At 46.9% G+C, this 19,354-nt stretch overlaps 1 protein-coding gene across 5 annotated transcripts in view; it reads left to right on the forward strand.

Moving 5' to 3' along the window:
- The window catches only part of ush2a (Usher syndrome 2A (autosomal recessive, mild)), a 504,765-nt gene that overhangs the window by 112,443 nt on the left and 372,968 nt on the right, over positions 1 to 19,354 (forward strand). For all 5 annotated transcript variants that reach the window (XM_052485995.1, XM_052485996.1, XM_052485997.1 and 2 more), the window contains exons 16-17: positions 2,693 to 2,888; positions 18,601 to 18,764. In XM_052485995.1, coding sequence (XP_052341955.1) covers positions 2,693 to 2,888; positions 18,601 to 18,764 — 360 coding nt within the window. The remainder of the gene's footprint in view (positions 1 to 2,692; positions 2,889 to 18,600; positions 18,765 to 19,354) is intronic.

Genomic DNA, 19,354 nt, shown 5'->3' on the forward strand with positions numbered 1-19,354 from the left:
CTGTGTGTGTTTGTTCGTTTGTGTGTGTGTGTGCATGCTCACTCATGAGTGTGTGTGGGGCCATTAGTAGCAGCTGCTGAACTGTGTTAGTAACGTAGATGAACAATCATGTTTACTGTAATACTCACCACAGCACATTCAGGGGCCAAACACACACACACACGTTGAGACATGGTTGTGCCTCTTAAGCCCTGTTGTAGGTGTATGGCAGGGTTACCAACTGTCGGCCCACGGGTTGAATTTGGGCCCCAGGTTTTGAATACAATCACATATACAGTGGGGAGCTCCAAGTGACTTTAATTTTGGACATCTGTTCCAAAGAATTCCCAAGCATTACAGAGAGATACAGTGGGGAGAACAAGGATTGTGAAAACCTGCAAAATCGGCAGTGTTTCCTACTTGCATGTAGAGGTCTGTAATTTTTATCATAGGTACACTTCAACTGTGAGAGACGGAATCGAAAACAAAAATCTAGAAAATCACATTGTATGATTTTTAAGTAATTAATTAGCATTTTATTACATGACATAAGTATTTGATACATCAGAAAAGCAGAACCTCATATTTGGTACAGAAACCTTTGTTTCCAATTACAGAGATCATACGTTTCCTTTAGTTCTTGACCAGGTTTGCACACACTGCAGCAGGGATTTTGGCCCACTCCTCCATACAGACCTTCTCCAGATCCTTCAGGTTTCGGGGCTGTCGCTGGGCAATACGGACTTTCAGCTCCCTCCAAAGATTTTCTATTGGGTTCAGGTCTGGAGACTGGCTAGGCCACTCCAGGACCTTGAGATGCTTCTTACAGAGCCACTCCTTAGTTGCCCTGGCTGTGTGTTTCGGGTCGTTGTCATGCTGGAAGACCCAGCCACAACCTATCTTCAATGCTCTTACTGAGGGAAGGAGGTTGTTGGCCAAGATCTCACGACACATGGCCCCATCCATCCTCCCCTCAATACGGTGCAGTCGTCCTGTCCCCTTTGCAGAAAAGCATCCTCAAACAATGATGTTTCCACCTCCATGCTTCACGGTTGGGATGGTGTTCTTGGGATTATACTCATCCTTCTTCTTCCTCCAAACACGGAGAGTGGAGTTTAGACCAAAAAGCTCTATTTTTGTCTCATCAGACCACATGACCTTCTCCCATTCCTCCTGTGGATCATCCAGATGATCATTGACAAACAGCCGGGCCTGGACATGCGCTGGCTTGAGGAGGGGGACCTTGCATGCGCTGCAGCATTTTAATCCATGACGGCGTAGTGTGTTACTAATGGTTTTCTTTGAGACTGTGGTCCCAGCTCTCTTCAGGTCATTGACCAGGTCCTGCCGTGTAATTCTGGGCTGATCCTTCACCTTCCTCATGATCATTGATGCCCCACGAGGTGAGATCTTGCATGGAGCCTCAGACCGAGGGTGATTGACCGTCATCTTGAACTTCTTCCATTTTCTAATAATTGCGCCAACAGTTGTTGCCTTCTCACCAAGCTGCTTGCCTATTGTCCTGTAGCCCATCCCAGCCTTTTGTAGGTCTAACATTTTATCCCTGATGTCCTTACACAGCTCTCTGGTCTTGGCCACTGTGGAGAGGTTGGAGTCTGTTTGATTCAGTGTGTGGACAGGTGTCTTTTATACAGGTAACGAGTTCCAGGTGCAGTTAATACAGGTAATGAGTGGAGAACAGGAGGGCTTCTTAAAGAAAAACTAACAGGTCTGTGAGAGCCGGAATTCTTACTGGTTGGTAGGTGATCAAATACTTACGTCATGCAATAAAATGCTAATTATTTACTTAAAAATCATACAATGTGATTTTCTGGATTTTTGTTTTAGATTCCGTCTCTCACAGTTGAAGTGTACCTATGATAAAAATTACAGACCTCTACATGCAAGTAGGAAAACCTGCAAAATCGTATCACAATACTTGTTCTCCCCACCGTATCTCTCTATTATGCGTGGGAATTCTTTGGAACAGATGTCCAAAATGAAAGTGAAAGACAGACTGTTAAAACACCAGCAAATAAAGTGATTTTAATTTTAAACATTAGTTCCAAAATATTCCCACACATTATAGAGAGATGTGTGATCTTATTCAAATGTAAGCAAGGTTTGAAATGGTTCAATTTTAATAGAATATGATATTTGTTTGGGCTTCTTGCTGTCAATATGCAGTCTACAAATGATTTGTAATTATGTTATGGCCCCGTGACCATCCCCTCAAGAAGACAATTGGCTTGCGGCTGAATCTGGTTGATGATCCCCGGAATAGGTGGTCAGATATAGGTCTATACAGTCAATACCAGACCAGATGAATGGCATGACATATCCTTATCCAAAAGGCATTACAGATTAAACCAAGGGTTCAATTCTGGTAGCATCCCAAAATATCCAGGAATTCCACATTCCTGGTTGGAATATTCATGGAGAGAATATTCAGGAAATCAGAATTATGGAAATGTTTATGGATTTTGCAACCCTAATAGAGTTAGATTGGATATCATTCCAATATGCTCCTTCTTTAAGGCCTCTCCTCAATGATGTGTTTGTCACAAATGGTGTCTATTGTTGCTCCATTACTTGACTCCAGGTTTGGTTATGGCAAAATTGTTCTTGTTCCATGCTGTGTATAATGTATTGTGTATGTATGGCCATAGATAGGTGTTGTCTCTAATTTCGTACCCATTTGATTTGATTCCAGGTTACTTCCTCTCTGGGTCAGAGTTAGGGTCTGAGGTGAGCGTGTGTGTGGAGTGTGACTGTCACCCGGTGGGCTCGTCGGGACAGGTGTGTGGCGGCCAGATGGGGCAGTGTGTGTGTATTGACCCCTCGGTGGGAGGACGCAGGTGTGACCAGTGTCAGGACCTCCACTATGGCTTCAACCCTGGGTTTGGCAGGTAAGATACATCAATCACGCCCATACATTCAGCCCCATACACACCAACCCTGGTTTCAGCCCCATACACACCAACCCTGGTTTCAGCCCCATACACACCAACCCAGATTTCAGCCCCATACACACCAACCCTGGTTTCAGCCCCATACACACCAACCCTGGTTTCAGCCCCATACACACCAACCCTGGTTTCAGCCCCATACACACCAACCCTGGTTTCAGCCCCATACACACCAACTCAGATTTCAGCCCCATACACACCAACCCTGGTTTCAGCCCCATACACACCAACCCTGGTTTCAGCCCCATACACACCAACCCTGGTTTCAGCCCCATACACACCAACCCTGGTTTCAGCCCCATACACACCAACCCAGATTTCAGCCCCATACACACCAACCCTGGTTTCAGCCCCATACACACCAACCCTGGTGTCAGCCCCATACACACCAACCCTGGTTTCAGCCCCATACACACCAACCCTGGTTTCAGCCCCATACACACCAACCCTGGTTTCAGCCCCATACACACCAACCCTGGTTTCAGCCCCATACACACCAACCCTGGTTTCAGCCCCATACACACCAACCCTGGTTTCAGCCCCATACACACCAAACCTGGTTTCAGCCCCATACACACCAACCCATGTTTCAGCCCCATACACACCAACCCTGGTTTCAGCCCCATACACACCAACCCTGGTTTCAGCCCCATACACACCAACCCTGGTTTCAGCCCCATACACACCAACCCTGGTTTCAGCCCCATACTTACCAAACCTGGTTTCAGCCCCATACTTACCAACCCTGGTTTCAGCCCCATACACACCAACCCTGGTTTCAGCCCCATACACACCAACCCAGATTTCAGCCCCATACACACCAACCCTGGTTTCAGCCCCATACACACCAACCCTGGTTTCAGCCCCATACACACCAACCCTGGTTTCAGCCCCATACACACCAACCCTGGTTTCAGCCCCATACACACCAACCCAGATTTCAGCCCCATACACACCAACCCAGATTTCAGCCCCATACACACCAACCCTGGTTTCAGCCCCATACACACCAACCCTGGTTTCAGCCCCATACTTACCAAACCTGGTTTCAGCCCCATACACACCAACCCTGGTTTCAGCCCCATACACACCAACCCTGGTTTCAGCCCCATACTTACCAAACCTGGTTTCAGCCCCATACTTACCAACCCTGGTTTCAGCCCTATACACACCAACCCTAGTTTCAGCCCCATACACACCAACCCAGATTTCAGCCCCATACACACCAACCCTGGTTTCAGCCCCATACACACCAACCCTGGTTTCAGCCCCATACACACCAACCCTGGTTTCAGCCCCATACACACCAACCCAGATTTCAGCCCCATACACACCAACCCTGGTTTCTGCCCCATACACACCAACCCTGGTTTCAGCCCCATACACACCAACCCAGATTTCAGCCCCATACACACCAACTCTGGTTTCAGCCCCATACACACCAACCCAGATTTCAGCCCCATACACACCAACCCTGGTTTCAGCACCATACACACCAACCCTGGTTTCAGCCCCATACTTACCAACCCTGGTTTCATCCCCATAGTTACCAACCCTGGTTTCATCCCCATAGTTACCAAACCTGGTTTCATCCCCATAGTTACCAACCCTCGTTTCAGCCCCATACACACCAACCCCATGTTTCAGCCCCATACACACCAACCCCATGTTTCAGCCCCATACTTACCAACCCTGGTTTTAGCCCCATACACACCAACCCCATGTTTCAGCCCCATACACACCAACCCCATGTTTCAGCCCCATACTTACCGACCCTGGTTTCAGCCCCATACACACCAACCCCATGTTTCAGCCCCATACACACCAACCCCAGGTTTCAGCCCTATATACACCAACTCCAGGTTTCAGCCCCATACACACCAACCCCTGGTTTCAGCTTCATACACACCAACCCCTGGTTTCAGCCTCATAAACACCAACCTCAGGTTTCAGCCCCATACACACCAACCCTGGTTTCAGCCCCATACACACCAACCCATGTTTCAGCCCCATACACACCAACCCCAGGTTTCAGCTTCATACACACCAACCCCTGGTTTCAGCCTCATAAACACCAACCTCAGGTTTCAGCCCCATACACACAAACCCTGGTTTCAGCCCCATACACACCAACCCTGGTTTCAGCCCCATACACACCAACCCATGTTTCAGCCTCATACACACCAACTCCAGGTTTCAGCCCCATACACACCAACCCCATGTTTCAGCCCCATACACACCAACCTCAGGTTTCAGCCCTATACACACCAGCCCCTGATTTCAGCCCCATACACACCAACCCCATGTTTCAGCCCCATACACACCAACCTCAGGTTTCAGCCCTATACACACCAACCCCAGGTTTCAGCCCCATACACACCAACCTCAGGTTTCAGCCCTATACACACCAACCCCTGATTTCAGCCTCATACACACCAACCCAGACTAAATGGCTGATGAGAACACACTAAATGGCTGGGGAGAACAGACTAAATGGCTGTGGAGAACAGACTAAATGACTGGGGAGAACAGACTAAATGGCTGTGGAGAACAGACTAAATGGCTGGGGAGAACAGACTAAATGACTGGGGAGAACCGACTAAATGACTGGGGAGAACAGACTAAATGGCTGTGGAGAACAGACTAAATGACTGGGGAGAACAGACTAAATGGCTGTGGAGAACAGACTAAATGGCTGGGGAGAACAGACTAAATGACTGGGGAGAACCGACTAAATGACTGGGGAGAACAGACTAAATGACTGGGGAGAACAGACTAAATGACTGGGGAGAACACACTAAATGGCTGAGGAGAACAGACTAAATGACTGGGGAGAACAGACTAAATGGCTGGGGAGAACAGACTAAATGACTGGGGAGAACAGACTAAATGGCTGTGGAGAACAGAGGAGAACACACTAAATGACTGTGGAGAACAGACTAAATGGCTGAGGAGAACACACTAAATGGCTGAGGAGAACACACTAAATGGCTGAGGAGAACACACTAAATGGCTGAGGAGAACAGACTAAATGGATGGGGAGAACAGAGGAGAACAGACTAAATGGCTGAGGAGAACAGAGGAGAACAGACTAAATGGCTGAGGAGAACACACTAAATGGCTGTGGAGAACAGACTAAATGACTGGGGAGAACACACTAAATGGCTGGGGAGAACAGACTAAATGGCTGTGGAGAACAGAGGAGAACACACTAAATGACTGTGGAGAACAGACTAAATGGCTGAGGAGAACACACTAAATGGCTGAGGAGAACACACTAAATGGCTGAGGAGAACACACTAAATGGCTGAGGAGAACAGACTAAATGGATGGGGAGAACAGACTAAATGGCTGAGGAGAACAGAGGAGAACAGACTAAATGGCTGAGGAGAACACACTAAATGGCTGTGGAGAACAGACTAAATGACTGGGGAGAACACACTAAATGGCTGGGGAGAACAGACTAAATGGCTGAGGAGAACACACTAAATGGCTGGGGAGAACAGACTAAATGGCTGGGGAGAACAGACTAAATGGCTGAGGAGAACACGCTAAATGACTGGGGAGAACAGACTAAATGGCTGGAGAGAACACACTAAATGGCTGGGGAGAACACACTAAATGGATGGGGAGAACAGACTAAATGGATGGAGAGAACACACTAAATGGATGGGGAGAACAGACTAAATGCCTGGAAAGAACACACTAAATGCCTGGGGAGAACAGACTAAATGGCTGGGGAGAACACACTAAATGCCTGGGAAAGGGGGGAATTGTTGAAAATAATTATACTAATCTTTTTTAGAGGATTCTGAGTAATTTGATAAAAATAAATTAAAACACTTAACTAGGTGTGTGTGTGTGTCTTCCCCTGTGTGTGTGTATGTCTTCCCCTGTGTGTAGTGTATGTCTTCCCCTGTGTGTGTGCGTGCCACAGGATGACCTTCACCGATAGCTGTGTGTAGTGTATGTCTTCCCCTGTGTGTGTGCGTGCTACGGGATGACCTTCACCGATAGCTGTGTGTAGTGTATGTCTTCCCCTGTGTGTGTGCGTGCTACGGGATGACCTTCACTGATAGCTGTGTGTAGTGTATGTCTTCCCCTGTGTGTGTGCGTGCTACGGGATGACCTTCACTGATAGCTGTGTGTAGTGTATGTCTTCCCCTGTGTGTGTGCGTGCTACGGGATGACCTTCACCGATAGCTGTGTGTAGTGTATGTCTTCCCCTGTGTGTGTGCGTGCTACGGGATGACCTTCACCGATAGCTGTGTGTAGTGTATGTCTTCCCCTGTGTGTGTGCGTGCTACGGGATGACCTTCACTGATAGCTGTGTGTAGTGTATGTCTTCCCCTGTGTGTGTGCGTGCTACGGGATGACCTTCACTGATAGCTGTGTGTAGTGTATGTCTTCCCCTGTGTGTGTGCGTGCTACGGGATGACCTTCACTGATAGCTGTGTGTAGTGTATGTCTTCCCCTGTGTGTGTGCGTGCTACGGGATGACCTTCACTGATAGTTGTGTGTAGTGTATTAAGGGACCTGTGACTGAGATCTCTTAGCTGTGGGGGGAGAGGGAGAAAAGTAGAGAAAGAGAGAGAACGGTACATCAAGGCCTGAGTTTGATGCAAATGTGCTAGATGAGTGTTTTCAATAGATCAACAACAGGCTGCTGGACAGCACAGATTGTCAATCCATACAAATGTTGAGGGATGTGTGTGTGTGTATGTGTGTATGTTGTGTGCGTGTATGCGTGTACGATCGGTCGAGCCCCTGCCTCGCTGGGGTAAGGATGAAAAATGAAGTTTTTAAACTGATTACTGGGGAAGCCTTTCTGGCATCAGGAGACTGAAAACAATAAAGATTTATATTAATATTATAAACTCATTTATCCCCTTGCCAATCAATAAGCCCATGCATCTTATTTGGTTTTCTCCCGGTGCTCGCCGTTCGGCACAGGTTGATCTCATCGAGGTTGGTTATAGACCCTTAATATGGTTATGGGATATTTCCTGGCAGACTAAATGACATAATATCAGGTCTGCCCAAATCCTTCAGGTAATCATAACCTTGGGGGTAAAAAATAGCTTTTCTTTCTCAACAGAGTGGGTTATTATATGCAGTAATTATAGCCCTGATCTATCCACACACAAACAAATATGTACACGCAGGCACACACACAAACACATACAAACAAACACACACAATATCATTAAGATGTTTACCACACAGAGCGGTGTAGTTTACCCGAGCCTCAGAGTAAATTCACATTTGTCGGTTTCTTATTTTGATTCATAGTGTCTGTTGTTGAGTCTTTATCCAGTGTGTGTGTGAGAGAGAGAGAGAGAGAGAGAGAGAGAGAGAGAGAGAGAGAGAGAGAGAGAGAGAGAGAGAGAGAGAGAGAGAGAGAGAGAGAGAGAGAGAGAGAGAGAGAGAGAGAGAGAGAGAGAGAGAGAGAGAGAGAGAGAGAGAGAGAGAGAGAGAGAGAGAGAGAGAGAGAGAGAGAGAGGTCACTGACCCCTATTCTAGGAAATGCAAAAAATATACGTTTATAACGTATTGAATCTATTACATTTATTATAACAAGACCTGCACTCACGCTTTGAGCACAACGATGACTCTGAGCTCCCGATGAGAGCCCCTGATGCCTATGTACTTGCAGTCTCCACGGAGGATGTATGTAAGTCATTCAAACGTATTAACCCTGGCAAGGTTGATGGCCCAGACAGCATCCCTCACCCTCAGAGTATGTGCAGACCAGCTGGCTGTTGTGTTTTTTCGGACATTTTCTTTCTGTTTCTAGCTCAGGCCACTGTCCCCACCTGCTTCTAGGTGTCCACTATCATCCCTGTGCCCAAGAAAGGGAAAGTAACTGAACTGAATGACTACTTTCCCGTAGCACTCACCTCCGTCATCATGAAGTGCTTCGAGAGGCTAGTCAAAGACCATATCACCTCCTCCTGACGGGTCGCCCGCAGGTGGTGAAGGTAGGCATCATTACCTCCTCGACACTGATTCTCAACACGGGGGCCCCACAAGGGTGCGTCCTTAGTCCCCTCTTGTACTCCCTGTACACTCTTAGAAAAAAAGGTGCTATCTAGAACCGTAAAGGATTCTTTGGCTGCCCTCAGAGGAGAACCCTTTGAATAACCTTTTTTGGTTGCAGGTAGAACCTGTTTTGGTTCTAGGTAGAACCCTTTTGGGTTCCATGTAGAACCCTCTGTAAAAAGGGTTCTACATAGAACCCAAAACATTCTATGGGGACAGCCGAAGAACCCTTTTTTTTCTAAGAGTGTATACCCACAACTGCATGGCCTCACACAGTTCCAACTCCATCATCAAGCTCGCTGACGACACGACAGTAGTAGACCTGATCACCAACAACGACAAGATGGCGTACAGGGAGAAGGTAGGTACCCTAACAGCGTGGTGCCAGGTAAACAACCTCTCCCTCAAAGTCAGCAAAACAATGGAGCTGCTTGTGAACTTCAGGAGGAACAACGGGGCCGCCGCTGGAGGTTGGTACATCTCAGAGAATCTGAAGGTCAAACCACACAGACACGGTGGTGAGGAAGGCACATCAGCAACTCTTCAACCTCAGGATGCTGTAGAAATGTGTCCGTTCCCAAATAGCCTTCACTGTGTTCTACAGGAGCATCATTGAGCGCATACTTTCGGGCTGCATCAAAGCCTGGTACGGCAACTCCACCACCGAGGACCGCATGGCGCTACAGAGGGTGGTGCGCTCAGTCGAACGCACCATTAAGTGCACACTGCCTGCCTTCCAGGACACCTACAACACCAGGTGACGCAGGAAGGCCAAGAAGATCATCAGGGACCCGAGCTATGCCCTGTTGTCCCCTCTTCAATCACCCCCTCCATTCCTATCACAGGAGGTTGGTGGCATCTTAATTGGGGAGGACAGGCTTGTGGTAATGACTGAAGAGGAATCAGTGGAATGGTATCGAATACATCAAACAAATGGTTTTCTGCCATTCCATTTGCTCCGTTCCAGCCATTATTAAGTGCCTTCCTCCCCTCAGTAGCCTCCACTGCTTCCTACTCCCCGTATGGACACCCCCCTCACTTCAACAGATTTTGTGCACTACCCCGACCCCCAATGGACATTTATCATGCTGAACAGCCACCACTAGTCAGCTACTTGCTCCCCCTGTCCCCTCTTCTACCCCGTTCTGCTGCTCCCCCTATGGACATTCCCCTCCCCCCTCAACATACATTTACCCTGCCCCCACCCCAATGGACATCATTGCCACAGTTGTTAAATATGTGTATATTATTATTTATATTTGTATTATTATCTTATTTTATTATATTGTATTGTATTGTTGGAACTCAGAGCATAAGAATTTCACTGTACCATGTAATTACATCTGCAACCCTTTACAACCCCATATTAAACTCTAATCTAATCATAGCAGGAGGTTAGATTATTCACACACACACAATCTCACAAACATGGGATTCATTTAAGACTGATGAAAAAAAGGGAGAGTTGGTGTGATGTTGGGTGTTTTCTCTCTCCTTGGGAGAGGAGTGAAGGTCGAGTCACGGAGGCGAGTGGGAGCGCCGTGTGTGTGTGTTGTGTGTGGGGTGGTGGAACCCCCAAAGCTCCCTGCAGTTGACAGGACACATTTTCTGTTCATTAAGGGGCTGTGGCTTTTCACGCCGCGAGAAGGAGGGTGTCAGAGTGTCTGTGCGTGTGATTGAAGGTGTGTGTGCGTGTGATTGAAGGTGTGTGTGTGTGTTTAAGGGTGTCAGGCATTTGGCCTGGTGATCACCCAGTGCCGGGTCTCAGTGGGGTTCCACCACCTGTGTGACCCAATCCCCTGACCCCCCCCTTACACACACACACACCCCCTTTCAGACACACACATCTCCTTAACACCCATGGGACCCCTCCACATACTGTCCACATACTGGTCTGTGAATAGGGGAGCATGAAGGAAGGGAAGAGGGGTGTTAAGGTGAAGACCCAATACCACCTCTCTCCATCACACACACACACACATTTACATTTGAGTCATTTAGCAGATGCTCTTATCCACAAAGACTTACAGTAGTTAATTTATCTTAAAATACACAATATATACAAAAGTATGTGGACACACCTTAAAATTTGTGGATTCAGCTATTTGCTTTTCTTTTATTAGGAACAAATTCTTATTTTCAATGATGCTCTATGAACAGAACTGCCTTGTTCAGGCAGGGGCTGAACAACAGATTTTTAAGTTGTCAGCTCTGGGATTCGATCCTGCAACCTTTCAGTTACTAGTCTAATGCTCTAACCACTAGGCTACCTGCCGCACCACTAGCCATGCACGTTGCTGACAGGTTAAAATCGAACACACAGCCATGCATTCTCCATAGACAAACATTGGCAGTAGAATGGGCTTACGGAAGAGCTCAGTGATTTTCGACGTGGCACCGTCATAGGATGTCACCTTTCCAACATGTCAGTTTGTCACAAATGTCTGCCCTGCTAGAACTGCCCCGGTCAACTGTAAGTGCTGTTATTGTGAAGTGGAAACACCTCGGAGCAACAACGGCTCAACCGTGAAGTGGTAGGTCACACAGGTTCAGAGAACAGGACCGCCGAGTGCTGAAGCACGTAGCAAGTAAAAATAATTTGCCCTCATTTGCAACACTCACTACTGAGTTACAAACTGCCTCGAGAAGCAACGTCAGCACAATAACTGTTCATCGGAAGCTCCATGAAATGGGTTTCCTTGGCCCCGCAGCCGCACACAAGATCAATGCAATGCGAAGCGTCGGCTGGAGTGGTGTAAAGCTCGCCGCCATTGGACTCTTGAGCAGTTCAGCTGTTATAGACCCCCGTCAGCTCCCAGCTGTGCCCTGGACACCATATGTGAATTGATTGCCCCCCATCTATCTTCAGAGTTTGTTCTGTTAAGTGACCTAAACTGGGATATGCTTAACATTCCAGCAGTCCTACAATCTAAGCTAGATACCCTCAATCTCACACAAATTATCAAGGAAACCACCAGGTACATCCCTAAATCCATAAACATGGGCACCCTCATAGATATTATCCTGACCAACTTGCCCTCCAAATACACCTCTGCTGTTTTCAATCAGGATCTCAGCGATCATTGCCTGCATCCACTATGGGTCCACGGTCAAACGACCACCCCTCATCACTGTCAAATGCTCCCTAAAACATTTCTGCAGGCCTTTCTAATCGACCTGGCCCGGGTATCCTGGAAGGATATTGACCTCATCCCGTCAGTCAAGTATGCCTGGTCGTTCTTTAAAAGTAATTTCCTCGCCATCTTAAATAAGCATGCCCCTTTCAAAAAATGTAGAACTAAGAACAGATATAGCCCTTGGTTCACTCCAGCCCTTGACCAGCACAAAAACATCCTGTGGCGGACTGCAATAGCATCGAATAGTCCCCGCGATATGCAACTGTTTAGGGAAGTCAGGAACCAATACACACAGTCAGTCAGGAAAGCAAAGGCTAGCTTTTTCAAACAGAAATTTGCATCCAGTAGCTCTAACTCCAAAACGTTTTGGGACACTGTAAAGTCCATGGAGAACAAGAGCACTTCCTCCCAGCTGCCCACTGCACTGAGGCAAGGTAACACGGTCACCACCGATAAATCCATGATAATCGAAAATTTCAGTAAGGATTTTTCTACGGCTGGCCATGCTCTCCTCCTGGCTACTCCAACCCCGGCCAACAGCTCCGCTTCCCCCGCAGCTACTCGCCCGAGCCTCCCCAGCTTCTCCTTCACCCAAATCCAGATGTTCTGGAGGAGCTGCAAAACCTGGACCCAGCTGGACTAGACAATCTGGACCCTCTCTTTCTAAAATTATTCCCCGCCATTTTTGCAACCCCTATTACCAGTCTGTTCAACCTCTTTCGTATCGTCCGAGATCCCTAAAGATTGGAAAGCTGCCGCGGTCATCCCCCTCTTCAAAGGGGGTGACACTCTAGACCCGTACTGTTATAGACTTACAGTGGGGAGAACAAGTATTTGATACTCTGCCGATTTTGCAGGCTTCCCTACTTACAAAGCATGTAGAGGTCTGTAATTTTTATCATAGGTACACTTCAACTGTGAGAGACGGAATCTAAAACAAAAATTGATAAAATCACATTGTATGATTTTTAGTAATGAATTTGCATTTTATTGCATGACATAAGTATTTGATACATCAGAAAAGCAGAACTTAATATTTGGTACAGAAACCTTCGTTTGTAATTACAGAGATCATATGTTTCCTTTAGTTCTTGACCAGGTTTGCACACACTGCAGCAGGGATTTTGGCCCACTCCTCCATACAGACCTTCTCCAGATCCTTCAGGTTTCGGGGCTGTCACTGGGCAATACGGACTTTCAGCTCCCTCCAAAGATTTTCTATTGGGTTCAGGTCTGGAGACTGGCTAGGCCACTCCAGGACCTTGAGATGCTTCTTACGGAGCCACTCCTTAGTTGCCATGGCTGTGTGTTTCGGGTCGTTGTCATGCTGGAAGACACCAGCCACGACCCATCTTCAATGCTCTTACTGAGGCAAGGAGGTTGTTGGCCAGGTTCTCGTGATACATGGCCCCATCCATCCTCCCCTCAATACGGTGCAGTCACCCTGTCCCCTTTGCAGAAAAGCATCCCCCAAAGAATGATGTTTCCACCTCTATGCTTCATGGTTGGGATGGTGTTCTTGGGGTTGTACTCATCCTTCTTCCTCCAGACACGGCTAGTGGAGTTTAGAACAAAAAGCTATATTTTTGTCTCATCAGACCACATGACCTTCTCCCATTCCTCCTCTGGATCATCCAGATGGTCATTGGCAAACTTCAGACGGGCCTGGACATGCGCTGGCTTGAGCAGGGGGACCTTGCGTGCGCTGCAGGATTTTAATCCATGACGGCATAGTGTGTTACTAATGGTTTTCTTTGAGACTGTGGTCCCAGCTTTCTTTAGGTCATTGACCAGGTCCTGCCGTGTAGTTCTGGGCTGATCCTTCACCTTCCTCATGATCATTGATGCCCCACGAGGTGAGATCTTGCATGGAGCCCCAGAACAAGGGTGATTGACCGTCATCTTGAACTTCTTCCATTATTTTCTAAAGTTGTGCCAACAGTTGTTGCCTTCTCACCAAGCTGCTTGCCTATTGTCCTGTAGTCCATCCCAGCTTTGTGCAGGTCTACAATTTTATCCCTGATGTCCTTACACAGCTCTCTGGTCTTGGCCATTGTGGAGAGGTTGGAGTCTGTTTGATTGAGTGTGTGTACAGTTGTCTTTTATACAGGTAACGAGTTCAAACAGGTGCAATTAATACAGGTAATGAGTGGAGAACAGGTGGGCTTCTTAAAGAAAAACTAACAGGTCTGTGAGAGCCGGAATTCTTACTGGTTGGTAGGTGATCAAATACTCATGTCATGCAATAAAATGCAAATGATTTACTTAAAAATCATACTATGTGATTTTCTGGATTTTTGTTTTAGATTCCGTCTCTCACAGTTGATAGAAAAGTATGATAAAATTACAGACCTCTACATGTTTTGAAAGTAGGAAAACCTGCACAATCGGCAGTTACTGCTGCAGACCTATATCTATCCTACCCTGTCTTTCTAAGGTCTTTGAAAGCCAAGTCAACAAACAGATTACAGACCATTTCGAATCCCACCAAACCTTCTCTGCTATGCAATCTGGTTTCAGAGCTGGTCATGGGTGCATCTCAGCCATGCTCAAGGTCCTAAACGGTATCTTAACCGCCATCGATAAGAAACAATACTGTGCAGCCGTATTCATTGACCTGGCCAAGGCTTTCGACTCTGTCAATCACCACATCCTCATCGGCAGACTCGATAGCCTTGGTTTCTCAAATGATTGCCTCTCCTGGTTCACCAACTATTTCTCTGATAGAGGCCTGTTGTCCGGGCCTCTGGCAGTCTCTATGGGGGTGCCACAGGGTTCAATTCTTGGACCGACTCTCTTCTCTGTATACATCAATGATGTTGCTCTTGCTGCTGGTGAGTCTCTGATCCACCTCAACGGAGACGACACCATTCTGTATACTTCTGTCCCTTCTTTGGATTATGTGTTAACAACCCTCCAGGCAAGCTTCAATGCCATACAACTCTCCTTCCGTGGCCTCCAATTGCTCTTAAATACAAGTAAAACTCACCGATCGCTGCCTGCACCTGCCCGTCCGCCCGTCCAACATCACTACTCTGGACGGTTCTGTCTTAGAATATGTGGACAACTACAAATACCTAGGTGTCTGGTTAGACTGTAAACTCTCCTTCCAGAATCATATCAAACATCTCCAATTCAAAATCACATCTAGAATCGGCTTTCTATTTCGCAACAAAGCCTCCTTCAGGCACGCCGCCAAACATACCCTAGTAAAACTGACAAGCCTACCTATCCTCAGCTTCAGCGATGTCATCTACAGAATAGCTTCCAATACTCTACTCAGCAAATTGGATGTAGTCTATCACAGTGCCATCCTTTTTGTTACCAAAGTGCCTTATACCCCCCACCACTGCAACCTGTATGCTCTAGTCGGCTGGCCCTCGCTACATATAAATACAATCCACGTGTGTCATCAAGTCTCTGTATAAATGCACCTGCACTGTGATAGTCTCAGAGATCCATTAAAAGCGCAGAGAGCATCATGAGGAACAAGGAACATACCAGGCAGGTCCGAGATACTGTTGTGAAGAAGTTTAAAGCCGGATTTGGATACAAAAATATTTCCCAAGCTTTAAACATCCCAAGGAGCACTGTGCAAGCGATAATATTGAAATGGAAGGAGTATCAGACCACTGCAAATCTATCAAGACCTGGCCGTCCCTCTAAACTTTCAGCTCATACAAGGAGAAGACTGATCAGAGATGCAGCCAAGAGGCCCATGATCACTCTGGATGAACTGCAGAGATCTACAGCTGAGGTGGGAGAAACTGTCCATAGGACAACAATCAGTCGTATATTGCACAAATCTGGCCTTTATGGAAGAGTGGCAAGAAGAAAGCCATTTCTTAAAGATATCCATAAAAAGTGTCGTTTAAAGTTTGCCACAAGCCACCTGGGAGACACACCAAACATGTGGAAGAAGGTGCTCTGGTCAGATGAAACCAAAATTGAACTTTTTGGCAACAATGCACAACGTTATGTTTGGTGTAAAAGCAACACAGCTCATCACCCTGAACACACCATCCCCACTGTCAAACATGGTGGTGGCAGCATCATGGTTTGGGCCTGCTTTTCTTCAGCAGGGACAGGGAAGATGGTTAAAATTGATGGGAAGATGGATGGAGCCAAATACAGGACCATTCTGGAAGAAAACCTGATGGAGTCTGCAAAAGACCTGAGACTGGGACGGAGATTTGTCTTCCAACAAGACAATGATCCAAAACATAAAGCAAAATCTACAATGGAATGGTTCAAAAATAAACATATCCAGGTGTTAGAATGGCCAAGTCAAAGTCCAGACCTGAATCCAATCGAGAATCTGTGGAAAGAACTGAAAACTGCTGTTCACAAATGCTCTCCATCCAACCTCACTGAGCTCGAGCTGTTTTGCAAAGAGGAATGGGAAAAATTTCAGTCTCTCGATGTGCAAAACTGATAGAGACATACCCCAAGCGACTTACAGCTGTAATCGCAGCAAAAGGTGGCGCTACAAAGTATTAACTTAAGGGGGCTGAATAATTTTGCACGCCCAATTTTTCAGTTTTTGATTTGTTAAAAAAGTTTGAAATATCCAATAAATGTCGTTCCACTTCATGATTGTGTCCCACTTGTTGTTGATTCTTCACAAAAAAATACAGTTTTATATCTTTATGTTTGAAGCCTGAAATGTGGCAAGAGGTCGCAAAGTTCAAGGCGGCCGAATACTTTCGCAAGGCACTGTATATCACTGGTCATCCCGAAAGCCAACACCTTCTTTGGCCGCCTTTCCTTCCAGTTCTCTGCTGCCAGTGACTGGAACGAATTGCAAAAATCACTGAAGCTGGAGACTCACATTTCCCTCACTAACTTTAAACATCAGCTATCTGAGCAGCTAACCGATCGCTGCAGCTGTACATGGTCCATCTGTAAATAGCCCACCCAATCTACCTACCTCATCCCCATGTTGTTTTTATTTACTTTTCTGCTCTTTTGCACACCAGTATCACTACTTGCTCATCATCATCTGCTCATCTGTCACTCCAGTATTAATCTGCTAAATTGTAATTACTTTGCTACTATGGCCTATTTATTGCCTTACCTCCTCACGCCATTTGCACACACTGTATATAGACTTTATTTTTTTTCTATTGTGTTATTGACTGTACGCTTGGTTATTCCATGTGTAACTCTGTGTTGTTGTTTCTGTCGTACTGCTTTGCTTTATCTTGGCCAGGTCACAGTTGTAAATGAGAACTTGTTCTGAACTAGCTTACCTGGTTTAATAAAGGTGAAATATATATATATTTTTTAAATAAATAAAAGTTGAAATGCGTTCTCTGGAGTGATGAATCACGCTTCGCCATCTGGCAGTCCGACGGACGAATCAGGGTTTGGCGGATGCCAGGAGAACGCTGCCTGCCCGACTGAATAGTGCCAACTGTAAAGTTTGGTGGAGGAGGAATAATGATATGGGGCTGTTTTTCATGGTTTGTGCTCAGCCCCTTAGTTCCAGTGAGAGAAATCTTAACGCTACAGCATACAATTATGTGCTTCCAACATTGTGGCAACAGTTTTGGGAAAGCCCTTTCCTGTTTCAGCATGACAATGCCCCCGTACACAAAGCAAGCTCCATACAGACATGGCTTGTTGAGATCAGTGTGGAAGAACTTGACTGGCTTGCATAAGTGTTAGTGTTAGTTCTCTTTTATTTATTTATTTCGTTGGGTGGGGTTATTTAAAATACCATTTGATGAGGTAGGGTTTCAGATGTTTTCGGGAAGATGGGGAGGGACTCTGCTGTCCTAGCTTCAGGGGGAAAATGGGCAGGGACTCTGCTGTCCTAGCTTCAGGGGGAAGATGGGCAGGGACTCTGCTGTCCTAGCTTCAGGGGGAAAATGGGGAGGGAGTCTGTTGTCCTAGCTTCAGGGGGAAGATGGGCAGGGACTCTGCTGTCCTAGCTTCAGGGGGAAGATGGACAGGGACTCTGCTGTCCTAGCTTCAGGGGGAAGATGGACAGGGACTCTGCTGTCCTAGCTTCAGGGGGAAGATGGGGAGGGACTCTGCTGTCCTAGCTTCAGGGGGAAGATGGGGAGGGACTCTGCTGTCCTAGCTTCAGGGGGAAGATGGACAGGGACTCTGCTGTCCTAGCTTCAGGGGGAAGATGGACAGGGACTCTGCTGTCCTAGCTTCAGGGGGAAGATGGGGAGGGACTCTGCTGTCCTAGCTTCAGGGGGAAGATGGGCAGGGACTCTGCTGTCCTAGCTTCAGGGGGAAGATGGGCAGGGACTCTGCTGTCCTAGCTTCAGGGGGAAGATGGTTCCACCATTGGGACAGAGAAGAGCTTGGACTGAACACACACACACACACACACGTACGTTAGATGGAAGGTTTTGTAAAAGTAATTGACAAATGTTTGTATGTAATTCTGACTGGTTGAAATTCATTTCCGTTATGAGCTTGTGATGTGAAATGTTCTCTGTATTCTCCTCATCCAGGTGCCAGGCATGTGTGTGTAACTCCGTTGGAGGGGTGAATGGGTCATGCCACCCAGAGACAGGGATATGCCAGTGTAAGGCCTTGGTGACGGGGGACAGGTGTGACCGCTGTGTCCCTGGAGCCAGTCACCTGGACTCAGACAACCACCTGGGCTGCAGTAAAGGTACTGGATGACTGGCCGCAGAGGCACAGTCAGTGATTCATCAAATTTTTTCAGAACGGTAGACTTAAGACAATGCTTTTATGTCTTATAGGTTTTAAATAATATTAGATTTATTGTATGTATGTGCGTGTGTTGTGTGCATTTGTGCGTCTACTCTATCTCTTTCTCGATGTCTGTGGATTCTGTGTGTCCGTGTGTATGCATACAGTATGTGTGTGTTAGTGGGGAGTAATTTCCTCCTTCTGTGCTTTCCCTGCCTAGGGGCTGTTTTGAGTTAGACACACAGACACTAACTTGACATGGAACAGACACACAGTATTAAAGTCACAGAGGGACACTGGCTCTCTGGGGCCTCCTCAGTATGCTAAGATGCTCCCCATGGATCAAATGGAAAATACCCCTCACACACGCACGCACGCATGCACGCAGACACACACACACACACCACCCGCAAGCCTGTTATTGTGTCTATTGTGTTGAATAAGACATGCACAGTGGTTAATGATGTTATTGTATCTTCCCCCTCTTTCTCTTATCCCCTCCCAACCCCTTTCCCATTTCCCACATCCCTCTCTCTCTCTTCTTCTCTC

Source organism: Oncorhynchus keta, chromosome 29, assembly GCF_023373465.1.
Source record: "Oncorhynchus keta strain PuntledgeMale-10-30-2019 chromosome 29, Oket_V2, whole genome shotgun sequence".
NCBI classification, from domain to species: Eukaryota; Metazoa; Chordata; class Actinopteri; order Salmoniformes; family Salmonidae; genus Oncorhynchus; species Oncorhynchus keta.